General features: G+C 46.5%; 8 protein-coding genes across 10 annotated transcripts; 2 read left to right on the plus strand and 6 right to left on the minus strand.

Annotated features, from left to right (window-relative positions):
* Positions 1-141: 141 nt before the first annotated feature.
* Sec3 (exocyst complex component Sec3) lies at positions 142-3,757 on the minus strand. Its single transcript, XM_017148803.3, has 6 exons — positions 2,969-3,757; positions 2,683-2,910; positions 1,787-2,236; positions 1,243-1,724; positions 680-1,187; positions 142-610 (listed from the first exon to the last, which is right to left on the minus strand). Exons 1-6 carry the CDS (start codon positions 3,620-3,622, stop codon positions 263-265), a joined length of 2,670 nt encoding a protein of 889 aa, XP_017004292.3. The 5' UTR covers positions 3,623-3,757; the 3' UTR covers positions 142-262.
* Positions 3,758-3,983: 226 nt separating this feature from the next.
* On the plus strand, positions 3,984-4,855 carry COX7B (Cytochrome c oxidase subunit 7B). Of its 2 annotated transcripts, XM_017148805.3 has the most exons (4): positions 3,984-4,053; positions 4,115-4,176; positions 4,485-4,654; positions 4,711-4,855. In XM_017148805.3, the coding sequence occupies exons 2-4, from the start codon at positions 4,131-4,133 to the stop codon at positions 4,765-4,767; spliced, it is 273 nt and encodes a 90-aa protein (XP_017004294.1). In that variant the 5' UTR covers positions 3,984-4,053; positions 4,115-4,130; the 3' UTR covers positions 4,768-4,855. The 2 variants fall into 2 exon arrangements, with proteins under 2 accessions (XP_017004294.1, XP_070070853.1); XM_070214752.1 differs by having other exon boundaries at positions 4,036-4,176.
* An 18-nt stretch (positions 4,856-4,873) lies between these two features.
* Positions 4,874-5,746, minus strand: Polr3G (RNA polymerase III subunit G). The gene is made up of 3 exons (XM_017148804.3): positions 5,498-5,746; positions 5,300-5,428; positions 4,874-5,239 (listed from the first exon to the last, which is right to left on the minus strand). Exons 1-3 carry the CDS (start codon positions 5,639-5,641, stop codon positions 4,874-4,876), a joined length of 639 nt encoding a protein of 212 aa, XP_017004293.3. The 5' UTR covers positions 5,642-5,746.
* A 193-nt stretch (positions 5,747-5,939) lies between these two features.
* Positions 5,940-7,351, minus strand: Gorab (Golgin, RAB6 interacting). The gene is made up of 3 exons (XM_017159058.3): positions 7,159-7,351; positions 6,417-7,086; positions 5,940-6,357 (listed from the first exon to the last, which is right to left on the minus strand). Exons 1-3 carry the CDS (start codon positions 7,256-7,258, stop codon positions 6,141-6,143), a joined length of 987 nt encoding a protein of 328 aa, XP_017014547.3. The 5' UTR covers positions 7,259-7,351; the 3' UTR covers positions 5,940-6,140.
* A 107-nt stretch (positions 7,352-7,458) lies between these two features.
* Positions 7,459-12,211, minus strand: Coq4 (Coenzyme Q4). Its single transcript, XM_044393829.2, has 5 exons — positions 12,132-12,211; positions 8,810-9,030; positions 8,547-8,751; positions 7,711-7,934; positions 7,459-7,635 (listed from the first exon to the last, which is right to left on the minus strand). Exons 2-5 carry the CDS (start codon positions 9,022-9,024, stop codon positions 7,479-7,481), a joined length of 801 nt encoding a protein of 266 aa, XP_044249764.2. The 5' UTR covers positions 9,025-9,030; positions 12,132-12,211; the 3' UTR covers positions 7,459-7,478.
* Positions 10,194-11,814, minus strand: frc (fringe connection). The gene has a single exon (XM_017159057.3). The coding sequence runs from the start codon at positions 11,590-11,592 to the stop codon at positions 10,468-10,470; it is 1,125 nt and encodes a 374-aa protein (XP_017014546.3). The 5' UTR covers positions 11,593-11,814; the 3' UTR covers positions 10,194-10,467.
* On the plus strand, positions 12,064-16,635 carry LOC108069102 (nucleolar protein dao-5). Of its 2 annotated transcripts, XM_070214266.1 has the most exons (8): positions 12,064-12,078; positions 12,147-12,260; positions 12,560-12,839; positions 12,891-13,035; positions 13,092-13,154; positions 15,014-15,070; positions 15,167-16,179; positions 16,250-16,635. In XM_070214266.1, exons 3-8 carry the CDS (start codon positions 12,639-12,641, stop codon positions 16,499-16,501), a joined length of 1,731 nt encoding a protein of 576 aa, XP_070070367.1. In that variant the 5' UTR covers positions 12,064-12,078; positions 12,147-12,260; positions 12,560-12,638; the 3' UTR covers positions 16,502-16,635. The 2 variants fall into 2 exon arrangements, with proteins under 2 accessions (XP_070070367.1, XP_017014544.3); XM_017159055.3 differs by lacking the exons at positions 12,064-12,078; positions 12,147-12,260 and having other exon boundaries at positions 12,550-12,839.
* Positions 13,156-15,119, minus strand: LOC108069103 (uncharacterized). The gene has a single exon (XM_017159056.3). The coding sequence runs from the start codon at positions 14,941-14,943 to the stop codon at positions 13,225-13,227; it is 1,719 nt and encodes a 572-aa protein (XP_017014545.2). The 5' UTR covers positions 14,944-15,119; the 3' UTR covers positions 13,156-13,224.
* Positions 16,636-16,679: the final 44 nt, after the last annotated feature.

The raw sequence follows: 16,679 nt of genomic DNA on the forward strand, positions 1-16,679 counted from the left end.
TTTAGTATTTGGAACTTATACAATCAACAACTTCCGATAGAAGCTGTGAAAAAGCTCTCCTTAAGGCCGACTTTACTTAGTCTCCAAGATCTTTCTCTTTGATCCCTCTCTTTCATCGCCTTGGACTCTTGCAGATCCACATCTGTTTAAATATGCGCGCCATATATTTTCCAATCAGCAGAAACAACGCTTTAAATACTATTGCACTTAAAAATAGAACCCGATTAAAACACGCCCCGATTTCCAGATGCGAATCCCTCGATCAGTGGGAGCGCGCTATGTCCGAGAAGAAGGCGAGTATGTCCTGGATATTGAACTCGAGGTTGATCATGGCGCCGGCATAGCACTTCTGGATGCGCTCCTCGAGGTAGTTGTACTGGGCAATGAACTCCTCCTGCATGGCATGCCACACTACTTGCAGCAGGTTCTCCTCCTCGCTGAGGTGCTTCTCCACCTTCTTGTAGAGGTTCTCGAGGCCTTTCTTTACCTCGCGCGCCGGATACTGGGCAATTACCTTGCGCAGCTCCTGCTTGGAGAAGGCCATTTGGTAGCTAATCTCCGTTTCCTTGACTCCCTGAGCCACCTTCAGTTGCACGCCCTCAAAGAATTGCTGGAAAGGGGGAAAGTAAATTTGTAAAATACATCTCAGATCATCTCTTTTTAAAGTTCGTTGACTTACATTCAGTTTCTCCAGCGGCCGGCCGAAGTACTGAGTCACATACGCTTTAAGCGCATCGTTGTAGCACTTCTTGGCCTCCTTTTTCAGCGCATCCAGACCAGGAACCTTAAGCTGAGCTAGCAGAGCGTACATATGGTGGTAGTTCTCCATGCGCACCACCTGCACAGGTGTCTTAGGATGCTCCTGCGAATGCAGATGGATGCCCTCAAAGATGGCATTGACCAGCTGCAAGTACCACTTCTCCATATCCGTGCGGCGGTCCGACTTGCGAAAGATGCCCTCCGCCGTTTGGGCAAAGTTCTCGAAGTTCTCCACATACGGCAGAATGGCCTTTGAGCGCTTATGCAGCTTGGCCTCCTTGATGGACTGCAGTTGGTTGTGCATGAAACGGTCAAAGCTGCGCTTCACCTGCACCAAGGCGGAGGCGAAGGTCATGCTGAGAAAGGAATGTGTGTCCTGGGCGGACATGACGTGCTGAGTGAGTCGCACGAAGACGTACAGAGAGTAGCTGAAAGAATATATTTATTAATTTATATTATCATTAGTTAATATCAATTACTTACAAACTGTCTACCCGCTCAAAGCTCTGGATAAAGCTGACCAACTCTGGTTCTAGGCAACCGAAAAGACCCATCATCAGCTTCCGCACATCCTCGTTAATCTGACGATCAATCCGCTTTTGCGGCACTCCCTCTGCAGACGGCGATATTGCTCCCGCTATCACCGACTGCGACATGTCCACCGCCTTCTCCATTTCCAATGTGGTCTGCGTGTTCTTCGTCGTTGGACTGATAACGTCCATTTGGAAGAAGTTGATGCAGAACAACTGCTCCTGCAGGGCAATGGGTTCCAGCTCAGCTAGAACCTTTTCCAGCAGGGCATCGAAACGAATTCGATCGGCACTCTCCACTCCTGGTCCCCACTGATCCCTGTTGATACCCAAAGTGCCATAAGGTATGGTGGACACAGCCGACTTCCTGGAGGACGTGGACATGTCCAGATCCTCGCGAGAATTTCGCAGCTTCTCGGCCACCTGAATTTTAGCCTATTAAAGGTATATTATATGATTATTAAACAATCTATTAGATTAAGTTTTCTAGTTCTTACCAAATTAAAGAAGTTCCTCACATCCCTGTCATAGATTTTGCTCAGCGAAGCCGTGTAGACACGCATCAGGCCATCGTACGTCTTCCGGTCCATGGCCTTTGTCCAGTGCATCAGCTCTGTGTAGGGCGTCAGTTCGCGATGGACGTTGGAATGATTGGGCAGCGTGAGTTCGGTGCTAGTGACCGGCATATCTCCAATTTCGTTGCCCAAATGGATGAACAGGTTGTTCATGAACCGACTGACTGTGGCGGAGAACTTTTGTTTCCACTTTTCAAAGCGCTTGCGCTGATCCTGGACGGCCTCCAAGCGAAGCAGGGCGGGATCTATGTCGCTGTTCATGGCCTGCTGCAGGCACTGGGCAGCAGCAATGGCCGCTTTGCGTCCACTGGCGGTCTTCAGATCGGGTTCATCCAGAGCCTGCTGCTGGCTGTGCGGCAAGTCCAGTTGGCTCTAAAGAAATAACAGGAAGATTAAACACCGCAAAATTATATATAACTAGTAGAGCCCTGCGTGAATCATTAAATTTTTGTTTTACCATAGTAGGCCATGAAATTTCTGATTTGTTAAATTCAATTCTATGTGAAATAAATTGAATGTTTTTCTAATTAATTTGGAATTGAATGAATGAATGAATAATTTTTATGAATTTGCCATATTTTTTTTGTACTTTCTTTTGACAACAAAAAGAGGAAAAATTTTAACAAATCAATGTTAACTGTTTAGTAAATAAAATTCAGGCAGATTTAATTTCAAAAATTGTCGTTTGAATTATTTCGGAATTCATGCCATTCATTCATTCAATTCTATTAAACTCAAAATTCGAATTAATTCATTCATATAAAAGAAAAAATCCAAAATAATTCATTGAATCCATTCTAATAACTACCTATACCCACTATAACTTTGTTGAGCTCCTTCATCAGCTTGATATTATTGTTGTTGGCTATCTCGATCATGGCGTTCTTGCCGCCGATCTTCTCCATGGTCTCCTTAACGTGCCCCAGGATATCCTCGTAGCTGTCCAGCCGGTTCTCGAACTTGTCCGCCTCGGAAATGGCGTTGTCGATGTGCTCCATCATTTTCAGCACCTTCTGCTCCGAGGCCAGAACACTTTGCATATTGGCCTGCGAGATAAGAAACGATGAGTAATAAGAATTGCTTTAAAAAAGCTTATTAATTTACGCCATCCAGATCGTGCAGCTCCCGGGACAACTGCTCGATGAACTGCTCGGCATCCTTGATGGCAAAGTCGCATTCGGAGAAGAGTTTGCCCAGCTCGTTGGCCTCCTTGTCCGTCAGCGCGGTAAACTCCTGGGCCTCCTCCTCCTCGTCCTCCTCGTCGTCGGTGTGCTGCGTCTTCTGGGTCACTCGACCTAGAACCACCTTTTCCGGGGACTTCTCCGCCAACCAGGCGGCCGGAACGTTCCGGAATTCCGCCCTCTGGCCACGCACACTCTTCTGGATCTGCCGATTGAGCACGGCCAGGAAGTTCTGCCGCTCCAGCGGATTGAGGGCGTACCACTTGTAGAGCTTCTCCAACTGCAGATCGAACTCGTGCGTCTCCAACTGCTCGTTCCGCCCCTCCACCCACTTGATCTCGTCCAGCTGCCAGCTCCGCTTGCGCTTGTACTCGCTCTCGCGCTGCTCCGACTGCTTGACGAGGCACAGAGTGACCACGGGCACCGGCGGCGCCGTCGTGACCACGCAGAGGTAGCAGGGCTTCTTGTCCTTTTTCTTGACCACCGTCACCACGGAAAGGAGGCGCTCGCCGGCGGCCTGGAAGAGCTCCTTCTGCAGCGTGTGCTTGATGTTGGCCATGGCGCCGATGGACAGCATGGCTGGGAATGTCTTGCGGCGGCACTGGTCACGAAAAAAAGGTCCTGCTGGCAATCAACAACTGGCCAATTGTTTGCACTTGCAATTAGCAATCGGAGAACGCCTCCGCATCAACAGCTGACTTAACAGAGCTGATAACAGAGGCGTTAACGGAGGCTATCGATTAGGGAGGAGTGACGATTAGGTGACGTGACTAATAGGTTGATATAGAATTAAAAATATTAAGATAATTTCGAAATGATTTTAAGGCTCTGTATTATTTTTTTTGCAAGCCCGGAAGTGTTTAATTTTATTTATTTTCTTTCCTATTACGTTTTTCAAAATAAAAATAGTCGTGAGTATTCGGTACGTGAGCACATCTCTAATTTTAAAGTGGGATTTTTCCTCTAACGATAACACGGTCACACTGTTCGATACAAGAAAACTTACGGGTTAGTTTTTATGCGAAAATACTTTTGCCGTGAAAATAAACCATAATTTTTTAATTTCCAGCAACTTTCGAGCAATCATGTTGGTTAAGCACATTGTCAAGCAGGGGCTTCTGCTCAAGAACGGTGAGTTTAAACGGCGCATCAAGTATTTTCGGTGGAACTGCTAACCTTAAAAATTACATAATGTGGGAAGGCGAAGAGAGGGACATCAAGGAACTCTAGATATATCAGACCCACCAATCCTCATAATAACTATAAATATATCCCTTCCTATAAGTTCCCACCTTCTTCTTGCATTAATTTTTAGTTAGAGATACTTAGGGAATATTTTGGTACTAGGATGAGATCATATACCATAGGGAATCCCATATTAAAGTGCATATATCATTATCCAAACCCTTATTAATTAATATTTTTACCTGTAATTTTAGCTGGCGCCTTGTCGCGTGCCGCTTACCACGGTGGACATGGACCCCACTCCACCATGAACGATCTGCCCGTGCCCGCTGGAGACTGGAAGGAGCAGCACAGCCAGAAGAACGCCAAGTACAATGCCGCGCTCATCACTGGCATCCTCGTCCTGGCCGGCACCATTGGATTCGTGAGTTGCAGTCACTATCTATTCCCACTTCCCACTAACCAAATTCCCCTTTGCAGGTGAAATCTTCTGGTCTGATCCACTTCAATTACTACGTGCCCAAGAGCCTGGACTAAGCCAGTCACCCCCTACGTGTAAATTAATCCAAAATTTGTGTTAAATAAGCTTAAAGTGGCGACATAGTAAATCACAGATCCGAAAGTATTCAGTACGATGGTTTTATTAATACACGGGACCGTCGTCCAAGTTGTCGTCCTCGTCGTTGAACGCCTCTCCGTTATCAAAGTAGGTGGCTCCGTAGTCGTTGTCCTCGTCCATCTCGTCATCCATCGCCGCCTCCGGATCGTCCTGCTCCTCCTCCTGTTCGGAATCCGACTCCTGTTTGACCTCGTCCTGTTCGCCACCGCCGGATTTAAGTTCCTTCTGCTCCAGCACCTTGAGTCTGTCCTCGATGTTGGTCTTCTTGGCCAGCAGCTTGGGCCGCGCATCTGCAGCGCGTCGCTTTCGACTGGATATGTTTAGCTCCTGGGGCATGGCTTTGTAATTGAATTCGGGCTGGGCCTTAAGCTTCATGCGCTCCATGGCTTTCTGGGGGGTGGAACCAAAAGGATGAGGAATATTGAATTGTAAATAGGAATAGGGATTTACCTCCCGCCAGTCCTTGTGCTCCCGATTTGGCGTCTCCTGGCTGGCGGAGACAATGTAATAGGGGGAATCTCGCATACGATTCAGGAAATCCTCCTTCCACAGCAGCTGGTAGTTTTGGGTGGCGGTTGTCTGGCAGGGGGAATATAAAGAAAATGTTAATAACTGAATATTATTTAAATAAAATCCATTTGAACCCACCTCCAGTGTAGTGGGCCTGTTCAAAACAGGCGGAAATGTGGGAGGCGGCGCTGTCTGCACCGGCATATCCTTGGTGCAGCCCAGCATGGCCATTTGCTCGGCTGTGAGGGTGCCTGTCTTGCCGCCTCTTCCACGTCCTGCCATTATTTGATTTTTTCTTATTTATTTCCGTTTAGAAATATTTATTTTTCGATTATTTTGTTTAGGTTTTGCGCACGTTTATTCAACTCAAAAAACGATCAGCTGTTGAGCTAGCTAGCGGAGTTGCCACCTAGTCGAAAACAAACAATAACATTGAGGTTCTGTAGTCGACTAGGTTATACCCTACCTTAAATTTGATTTTAATTTATTTTTCAATTATTTTCAAAAAGTACCCAAGTTAAAATCAATTTAAATTTTACACATAACATATACATATTTTATTGCAATTTGCACTTTTTTACTTAAACTATGAACAGTAATTACATAAGAGAGAGCAACATATATATATATCAGCCATACTTCAATTTGCAATTTAAAGAAAAATTAGAATTAATATAATATCAATTTTTCAAACAAATATCATTTGGAAGCTGGCAACGAACTAAAATTCTTGGTCAAATAAAGCAAAGCTGAATATTCGAATCGTACAAACTAATTAGGCTCAATTGACATTTGCGTTGGGGGGCGTGGCAGGCGGCTCATCGGTGGGCGCCAGGCCGACCTTCTGCATCAGTTCCGTGAGCTTCTGCGCCTTCCGATCCTCGTTGTGGGCAATTACAGTGCAAAGATGCTCGGTGAGCAGCTCCTTCTTCTCGGAGGCATTGTGCAGTTCTATCTTGGCACGCAGGAACTGTGCCTCGATCTTCACATATTGTTTTCTGTATTATAAAAATTATTAATATGGTTTAAAACAGTTTTTAGATGCTCCCACACTCACTCTACATTGGCAAAATGTATGCAGGCATTGTCGATCTGCTTCCTCAGCAGGGCCACGTCCACGGCAAGATCGCTCTCCAGCTTGGACAGCTCGTGGCGGATTTCCTCGATCTTCCGCGACTCCGCCGCCGACTTCTGGGTGTGCTGCTCGATGGCCTGGTAGAGCAGCTGCTTCTTTTGCTTGTTCTGCTCCTCGATCATGCGGCGATGCTGCTCGAAGTCCTTCAGCGAGATGCCCTTGAAGGGTGAGTCCGTGTTGAGGCGCTCCCGCGAGGAGGATTCATCCTTGCTGCTCGGCAGGATGCTGGCATCGTCTATTGAGCTGGTGCCGCCGCTGATCTTCAGTATGGAACTGTCGTCGGCGGAGGTTGTGGCCTCAGCATCCGCATACGTGGCAGCGGGCTTGTTATCTCTATTGGTGGCCTGACCATGGTAGAGGGCCTCCATTAATGAATCGGAAAGAGCGCGCTCCAGATTCAGCGATCCATGGGCTGCGTCATCTTCTGGCTGCTTCTCCGTGGGAGTTGCTGTTCCCAATTTGGTTTTTTTCGTCACATCCGGTTTTTGGATGGGTTGTTGCTGCTGCTGCTGCTTCCGTATTTGATCCGCCTGGCGGAAGATCTTATCGGGCATCCGCCGAATACCCGGTTGATTCCGGAGCGCCTGCTTCGCTGCAAGGGTTTTTCGTTTTATAAACAGATAATTGTTTACACGCTTCGTGCCTAATTTCAAAGTGATCTAACCTGCTTCCAGATTCGCAGGCCGCTTGCCCACGCCGCCCTCCTTCACGCCCGTTATCTTGAGGATCTCGTCGTGGCTAAAACCATTGAATTTCTCAGTCATGGTGCGGATATTTTAGGTAATTAGCCATTAAACGATGGACCGAAAAACAATACAAAACACATCAGCAAAACCAAACAGAGCGCTTGGCGTTGCCAGATTGGCTAGGAATTCAATGCGATCATTTCTAAAAAATATCATGTTTCCACTAAACTCTACGATCTCGATCACATTTATCGATAACTATCAAATTCAAAAACAAGTTTAAAAACAACGCGCCTCTTTACGCTTTATTCAACACAGTTATGCCCAATTCGGAGCGAAGTTCGTGGATATTCTGCTCCCAGCGCTTTTCCCAGTAGACGGGCATCAGGGGCTTAATTCGCTTGCCATTCTCCAGGGCCCAGGGCAAATATTGCTTCAAGTACGCACGCCGCTGCCTGAACAGACGAATATAAAGTAAACAATCTCGTGAATGGTTGTATAATTGGGGAACTTCAGTTCACTGAACTCACTTGGGACGTAGGCGAACTGCTCCGAACACCGCGCCTCCGTAGCACATGGGCAGACCCGTGTTCAGAGCCTCCACCCACTTGACGGCCACCTCGCCGAGCATGTTGGTGGGCATGTCCAGCACCGTGTGGATGAGGTCGTGGCACTCGCGGTACCGCGTCATCAGGTAGGCCAGCTTGGGGTCCTCCAAAAACCTCACGGCCATGCGACTGTCGGGCGTGACTTGCTGAAAAATTGGATACCGAAATTGGGGTCAAATCGATTGATAAAACTTGGAAGTCATTTGGAAGAGTTATATACCGTCGTTATAAGCAAGAAATAAATTCTAAGTTTTTTAAGTGTTTTCCTATTTCCTAGAAGTTAATAATAGTTAAGCAATTCAAAGAATTGTTTTATAAAACTTAAATGTTAATTATAAGCAAGAAGTTACTTATAAGTTTTTCAAGTGTTAAAAAAAAGTTTTTTTTTAAGAATAAGTTATAATAGTTTAGCAATTTTCAAATAATTTTTAATGAAACTTTAGTTGAAATAATAAGCAAGAAGTTCTAAAAGTTAATTATAGTTAAGATATTTTACAAGAATATTTTAAGAAACTTAAGTCGAAATTTATTCTACTGTTATCCGAGTTTATGAAGTTTTCTAGATTTTTTCATAGCGGCTATGGTGAATTCCACATTATAAATTCGACCTTAATTTTTCTTATTTTTTTGCTATTCTTCACAAATATCTCGTTGTTTGTTTTCTGTATAGTTTCTTAAAATATCTTTGAACCAGATTTTTGTACGTGTTTTGTGTACTAATTTGTTCCCACATTTTTATCACTTACTTATTTACTTACATTATCTTTCAAAAACTTGACGTAAGCGGCTCCAAAGGTATCTGCTGGCAGAGTTTCCAGGTATTTGAAGTCAATGGTGCTGGTGTGGATGCGGGGCTTATCGGCCATGATGCGCTGACCCTCCTCGCTGGCCTGCATGGTGTCCAAAATACTCCAAAGGGCATCCTCTCCAGTCGTCTCGCCCAGACAGGCGATCATATCGTGACTGAGAAGGGATTAATACATGTTATATTGTATTTATAATAATAAAATAGATGTACTACCGTCTGGGATCCAATAGAGCAGCTAAGGAGGACCCAGCTCCTAGGATCACCCGCTGAAAAGGCGATATCTCGATGCGATCCTTGAGATACTGACGCTCGAAGGCATCCTGGGGCTCTGGTGATTCTGTGGCCACCTCCTGGCTATTAACCTGGCCCAAAGCGAAGCTTCGTCGCATGGCCAGCGGCTTGGAGAGACGCCAGCAGCGTTGCAACATGATGATCTGTGGATTCAAAGAGGAGACACGGGGAGGTACACCCGTACACCCGGTGACCTTATCAGCACGATCGTCGGCATCATCATTATCATCATCACCACATAAACATGACCCTGACTACCTGTCTTCGGTTAAAGCCGCTCTGTACGTGCCCACTTTCAATAGCAGCGAATATGAGCAAACAATTTGTCCATAATGTGGGTACGCTGGGTACGCGGACAGGGCTGATGCTGACTAACAATTTACCTCGCCGTTAAATCCGAGCAAACCTGTTTCGGCTTCCTCATTACCTGTCCCCACCCCGAATCCCTCATTCACCCATCAATATTGCTGGGTCTCGAAATAAAACCTAAACAAATTGCTGCAGGGGGCACTGGCACCTCATCTCGGATTTTATGCTCAATTTCAATGTCGTCATCGGTGTTTCTTGGCTAAATGGGTAGTCACTATTAATAAGAATGCCATGACAAATCTTGGTATTTTTTGAGATAAGTAAAATATTTAAATAAAAATATTATGGTGAATAAGATAAGTAAAATAATTATATAAAAATTTTAGGGTGAATAAACCCCGACTAACTAATTCTTAGAAATTAGATATCCATCTTAAAAGCACTAAATTAGCTAAGAGATACCGAAAAGAAGAGCTTCAGCTGCGCAAATTATTTACTTCTCTAACAAAGCACAAAATTCTTCAACCATCCAATTGGCTACTCTAAACAGAAGCCTATTATTAGACAATCAACAATGGAAACGGAAAATCACTATGCCCAAAAACCAAAGGCGTGCTTATCTATGTACATTATATTACTAACACTCGCAATCGCTCTATGGCCTGATTACATTGTTGTTTCTTAGAACAACATACAAAAAAACCCAAAAACTCGTCTGGAAAGTAACTCGTAATCGGCCAACCCACTGAAGGTTTTCCGGCTGTCCAGCAATGCAGTACTTTTAGTAGAGTTCTCAGAGCGCCAACGTGTTTACCCAGAATAGGTAAACACACGATTAAGCACAAGTAATTGAAAAGTGCCACCACGGAGATCTACATATTAAATTCTTAACAACGAAAACCAATTAGAAAAGCACATGTGAGTGCAATAATTTTTCTTAATTAGCTAGGGCCGAGGCAATCTTATCGCTAACGAGCCAAAGATAGAAAACAATCGGTTATCTGGCCCACCCAATGCGAAGGAGGAGCTATTATATTTCTGTTACTTATGACACTTTCGATGCAGGAAACAGTTGCATGCGGACAAATGTACAAAGTGATTAAAATTACATAATTGCTAAATATTACACTCGTTTTGTTTTAAGATACATAGCTATTAATATGTACAGAGACGATGCGCTGTGTGGCTATAGGAAAATCGAATACGAAGTCGTAGAATGCAGAACATAAACATATCGTATGGCTTTGGCTTGAGTTTGAGCTAAGACGAAGCTAGACATTCTCGCCGCGGTTGCTGCTGGGCAACTGCTTATCGGGCGCCCGTTTCCGCCGGAAGGTGACATACGTGTAGAGCAGGCTCGCCAGCACGCTGATGTTGATCCCGATGCAGTTGAGCCACGAGAAGACATAGTCGCCGCCAATGAACATGCCCAGATAGGTCACGCAAATGTTCTTCAGGCAGCCCACAATGGTGGTGGTCAGCGCCGAGTTGAACTGCGTGCACAGGATGGTGCTGTACGACAGTATGAATCCCATGACGCAGCTGAGCAGGAACTGCAGCACAAACACCGAGTCGTTCCATTGTCCAAAGTTCAGCGCCTGCTCCAGATCCCCCGTCGCATAGTTGAGTGCCAAGGCGGGCAAAAACATGAACAGCGAGTTGTAGTACATCAGGCCGTACTTTCCGATCTCCGAGGTGTCCAGCTTCTTCTTCACATACACCCCATTCGAGGCGGTCAGGGCGTTGGTGATCATCACATAGATGTAGCCCCGCATGTTGAACGACAAATCATCGGAGGCGGCCAGCAGGGCGCCGCCGATCATGGCATACACGCTGATTTGTACCGCATTCGAGGGCCTGAGTCCCAGGATCTTCAGCTCCAGCAGCATGGTCATCAGGATGGAGAAGCGACGCAGCGCGGCAAACATGGGCAGGCTGAGCGTTTTGGTGCCGCCCAGGCCGAACATCATGTTGCCCAGAAAGATCAGCGGCAGCGGGAAGATCTTGGCAAAGGTGCTCCGCTGCAGCGGCGGAAAGGAGACCAGTTTGAGGCGCTTGCCCATGCCCAAAACCACAATGCTCGCCGTCAGCTGGCCCAGGCTGAGGAAGAGGAACGAGGGGAAGTGGTAGGAGGTCAGCACCGTCTTGTTCACCACCGTGATCATGAACGAGGACAGGCCGTAGAAGAGGGCGCTTCCGATCTTCTTCACGAACACCGCGGAGTCCTCGCGCTCCCGGTGGCTCAGCTCCTTGGAGTCGGATCCATTGAGCAGCGATCCTCCGCCGCCGCCCGGTCCGCCGATCTTGTCCTCCTGCTTCCTGCCATCGTCGTCGCCGTCGTCCGCGAGGAGCGGCTGCAGGTCCAGCGTTGTGTTGCCGCCGCGCGACACACTCATCGTAATTGCGGGGCGGCTGGTACTCGAATTAAAGCGCTTTCGTCACTGTCTATCGTTCGGCGGCTCTTATCTTGCGGCGCGCACATTTGCTCACTTCTCTCGGGGCCACTTTGGGGCCGGGGAGGAGGCTTTCCCGCAGCACATCAACGAGTATTTGCTATTTTTACCGACGCGAAATCGCAGCCATTCTCCGCGGAACATATGTTCAGTGTGACCTGGCGGGGGTGTCAGGGAAATGCCGCGAGTGAAATGCCCTAAATATGCCCCCACTGTTACTTAACATTTTAAGGGGCACTTGGTTTTGTTAATTTATATATTTGCATTGATTTAACTGTTCATAGCTTTTAATAAACTTCACTAATCATAATAGCCCCTAACTAAAATCTGCTCTATATAAACTGACTGTGCGTAACAGCTCTCCAAACTTGCACTCAACTTATCATCTTTAAACCGCTTTTTTCACATGAACATTGCTTTCTACGGCTAGTAAGCACTTCTCACTAACTCCCATTTAAAAAAAAGTTAATAAATGTCCTTACCTTTCTAATATTAAGCCGGAAACACACGACGAATTTTCACGAACTACACCGCTCGAGAAACAGCTGTTCTGTAAGCGCAATCAAAACACTGTAAGCAACAGCGCACAGTGGGTAACAGGGTTCAAAAAAGTAAGTCCAGTTCTGTTAATTAAATAAGTGAACTAAATTAAGGTAAACAAAGAATCAATATTTGTAATTCATAAACATATTTTTCTTGTTAAAAAAGTTAAGTTTAAAGTTAAAAACTCTTTATGTTATTAATATTTGTTCATATTATTTATTTTCAATTTATATTTTATGTTTATTTATGATTAAACCGATAGAACCGTTAGCAACTAAAGAATTTGGAAAGACATTTTTTTTCTTAATCAATTTTTTTTTTGCCTTACATTAATCTTGACAAACGATCTTTTTGCCCCACTGTGCAGCGGTCATTAATCGGAGTGGCAACGCTGGCTGAAAGGCTAAAAATTGTTTGGATTTTATTTTGTCAACAAATTGGATAAAATGAGCGGCTCAAAGGCTAAAAAACACAGCAAGGGCGACCAAATACCCAAGCCCATCAGCATTAAGAAGGAAAAGTTGGAGGAGGACCGCACGCTGCACCCGATTTCCCACTATATAGACGACCGTCTGGAGCTGGTGAAACAAATTTTCGGGACCCTAAAGCCGAAAACTATTATGAACCTGGCACCGGAGTTTCTAAAGGTGGGTTGAAGAGTGATTATAAAGCGATTACTAATGGTAAATATGGCACAGAAAACCCCCCTGGACGAAATCGAGGAACTCTGTTTGGAGGAGCTCCTCTGCTTGTCTACGAAGCGCCTGAAATCCATTATAGAAGGCACCAAATGTCCCACAGACACCGAGAGTTCCGAAGATTCGGATGTGGAGCAGAAAGAGGGTATGTTGGGCCATCTATAAGTCTATGAAACACACCCTATCAAGCTACCCTTTCAGAACACATTTCTCTGGAGGAGATTTCCTCGGACAGCGACATCGGAGGCCAGGAGTCCCGAAGAAGTGAGTGATAAGTTACATTTAATTTGGAGCTGGTTAATCTGTGTAATCTGCACAACTGCACGCCGGAAAGTTAGCCGCCGTACTTGAACTTCTCGCAGGCGAAGAGTGGCGACACGTAGAAGGCCCGCAGGATGCAGACATCCTCGCCAATGCCGATGACCACGTTCTCGTTGTCCTCCTTGCCCACCTCCAAGGTGACCACAAAGTCGCCAACCTCCAGGCAGCCCTTCTTCCGCATGAAATCCACTCCGAACTCAATCGGACTGTAGTTGCACTCGTTGAGGTCCTTGGTGTACAGAACCGGGTGCATATTTCGGCGCAAATGAAGCGCCCGTGCCAGTTCCACCTTGCAGGTTACGGTTTCCTCGTCGTCCGTTTCTTCCAGCGGCATCATCATGTACACCGGGCAGTAGATCTCCACGCGGGAAAGGGCCACGCTGGCTGCCTCGCATTTGGTAAACAAAAATATGGCCTGGCACTCAATCGAGCTGATGGTTCGAATGATAAAATTCACCACCGTCTGGTAGGAGGTGAGGATGTTCTTCAGCACCATTTTGTTCTGAACCACGCCCACGCGATAATCCTTAATGGGCATCAGCTTCTTGACAATCAGCGGATATTTGTTGCACCACGGACTCTTCTGGATGTGAATGGCGTCAATCTTCCAGAGGAATTCATGCAACTCGAAGCGCTTAAAATCGCTGCAACGCTCCAGCGGCACTGTGCCAATCACCGGCTTCTTCTGGCACTGCGAAATGGGCAGCACGTCCTCCATAATATAGTTGTAAACGCAGCAATTAACGTTGAACATGTCCGGTATCCAAATGTAGTCCACCAGCTTGATGATGCCCAGCAGATCCAGCATGTTGCTACGCACATACTCAAAGTCGATCATTCCGATCAACTTGAGGCTGAAGCCAGAGTTCAGGGTCTGCCGCACGGCGCGAAGAAAGCTCTTGCAACGAATCTTAGGCAGCACTATATAATTGGCGTTCAAGGAGGCGGCCATCTCCAGGTCTTTTAAGTACAGATCGGGATATACCTCGGGATCTAAGGCGTGGCACTGCCTGGGAAGCTCTATAAAGTCGTACGAGGCCACCAGACCAGCATCAATGATCATCACGGTCAGGGCTTCGCGAAGGGTCTTTACCACCCGACACCTAGCTTCCTTTCCTATCAGCAGAATGTCGCCTAGCTGAACAGAGGAAAGATAAGCCCGCAAATTGATCACGTAGACAATCTCCTTGTAGCCCTTGTAGCGGTAGGCCTCATCGGTGGTGAGAGTGACCACTGCACCTCTCGCCAGCATCACTGTGCAATTGTTTCTCAGCCTGCCAACGCGACAGCACTCGCCATTAATCTCCAGCGCCAGGCCGGTAGTCAGGCGGAGTTCCCTCTCGGCAGTGTGAGCCGAAATGGCAATGTTCATGGTGTCCAAAATGGCCTTCAATTCATCCGGCTTGTTGGCCACCGTATCGACGTGGAAGGTATAGGTGCCATTCTCCAGCATGCGACGTAGCTCATCGTGTGTGGTTTCCGTCACCAGCTTGGCCACCAGACCCAGATGGTAGTAACGTCTCCTCTTTCGCCGCCTAGCATGCTTCTCATGCGCCTCGCAGGCCGCTTTGAAATCCTTCAAGCGCTGCTCCAAGTCATGCTGTCCATTGAGCCTCACCGTAAACTTATCCAGTCGGTTCTCATCCTCCGCCTGCTCCTCCTCCTCCTCCCCCTGATCGTCTGCAGTCTGGCTGTCCAGCTGCAACGGATCCGCTTGCTGGTTGACCGGCATTCTGGCGTGCAGTTAATTTAAACTATACTTTAACTACCAATTTTTAATGTATTCTTATTTAAAATTTCAGACAAGAAGAAGCTAAGAGCCAAGAAAACAAACAATGGGAATGAGAACAACAAGGAGTGTGAGTATTAACTTTAAGAAAGTATAAAAACTAAACACATTATGGCAACTGAACGTAGAGTTTCCCAGGTTACTAAGGTTTCCTTTTCTTCCACAGCGGGCGGTCAGATGAGCGTGCTAGAACTGCTAGAGCTGCAGGCACGTGCCCGGGCTATTCGCTCTCAGCTAGCCATGGAGCCAATCACCAAGATAGAGGTCAAGTCGGATGATGATGACGAGATCCCAGCAGAGAAAGTTCAGCGAAAGGAAAAGGAAAAGCGTAGCACGAAAAACAAGGAGTCAAGCAGCCGTAAAACTCAAGAGAGTAAAGAAGTTAATACAAGCAAAGAACAGCCAGCACCCCGAAAGAAAATCAAGATCAAGAGAAACTATCGACAGAGCTCAAAGTCACCGGAAAAGGAAGTGCCAGCTCCAGCTTCTGATCCTCCTCCTCCTCCAACCGAAACTTTAGTTGCAAATAAGGATTCCACCAAGCCTTCCCGTTCCAAATCGCGTTCTGCTTCACCAGATGTGATCCCCATACAAACGGAGCCGGAAACATTGCTGATCAGCGACAGCACAGATGATGAGGGCACTGAGCCGAAGTCGAAGGAAATCGTAGAGCCTGCTGTAGTGGAGCCACCAGCACCAGTCGTAGAAAGCGAGCCGGAGGAAGGCGAAGTTCGCGATGAACCCGAAGAGCCCGCCAAGCCAGAAGAGCCTGCCAAGCCAGATGAGGCTGCCAAAACGGAAGAAGATCCTGTCAATACTGAAGCACTCACTAAACCAGAAGATGCGGGAAAGCCTGAAGATGTAGATGAAACAGCGCCCAAGGAACAACCTTCGGCAGAAGCCCCATTAGGTGATCTTAATGCTCCTGCAGAAGCAAAGGAACCCACTGCACCCGAACCAGCTCCCTTAGATGACGAGGATCAAAACGATGATGTCATTTCAATAGGCGGTGATCTGGAAATGATTGAGGAAATGACCAAGGAAGACGAGCCACCACCAGTGGTAGTTAAGAACGAAAAAAAGGAGAAGCGTCCCGATCCTGAGGAAATGGACAACGATGTTATTTCTCTGGACACGAGCGAAGATGAACGCGACAAATTAGAACAGACAAGCTCCGAGGTATTTTTTAATCCTAATATAAATAATATTATTAGTCACCTCTAAAACGTATTATTATTAATTATTCCAGTCCTGGCGCACACGATACATGAAGAGCTCAAAGGTTAGCCAGGTGCTGGCTGAGTCGCGACTGGGAAAACGCGTTCGCGATAAACTGAAGAAATCGAAGCGTAGTAAAGTCGTCGCCAGTGATGAGCAGACTAAGGCTGAAAAGCCGGCCTCGTTCACTTCCAAGCATGAGGATGGATCCATTGAGCAATACCAGGAGCTGCTGCAGCACCGACAACGAAAAACTTCAAGCAGCAGCAAGGGCGATAAGTAAACCCACTCGCTGAGTTGGATTGGGATTTTTATTGAAAAGTCGCGTACTGACGCACAATCCTGGTTTATATGGCATATAAAAAGTCAAATAAAAATCCGTTGTCCTCGGGGCGGCAGAACACGTAAAAATTTGAATATATGCATATTTGATTTCTCATTCGTCATTTCTTATAAAGCAT

This window comes from Drosophila takahashii, chromosome 3L, assembly GCF_030179915.1.
Source record: "Drosophila takahashii strain IR98-3 E-12201 chromosome 3L, DtakHiC1v2, whole genome shotgun sequence".
In the NCBI taxonomy this organism is placed as follows: domain Eukaryota; kingdom Metazoa; phylum Arthropoda; class Insecta; order Diptera; family Drosophilidae; genus Drosophila; species Drosophila takahashii.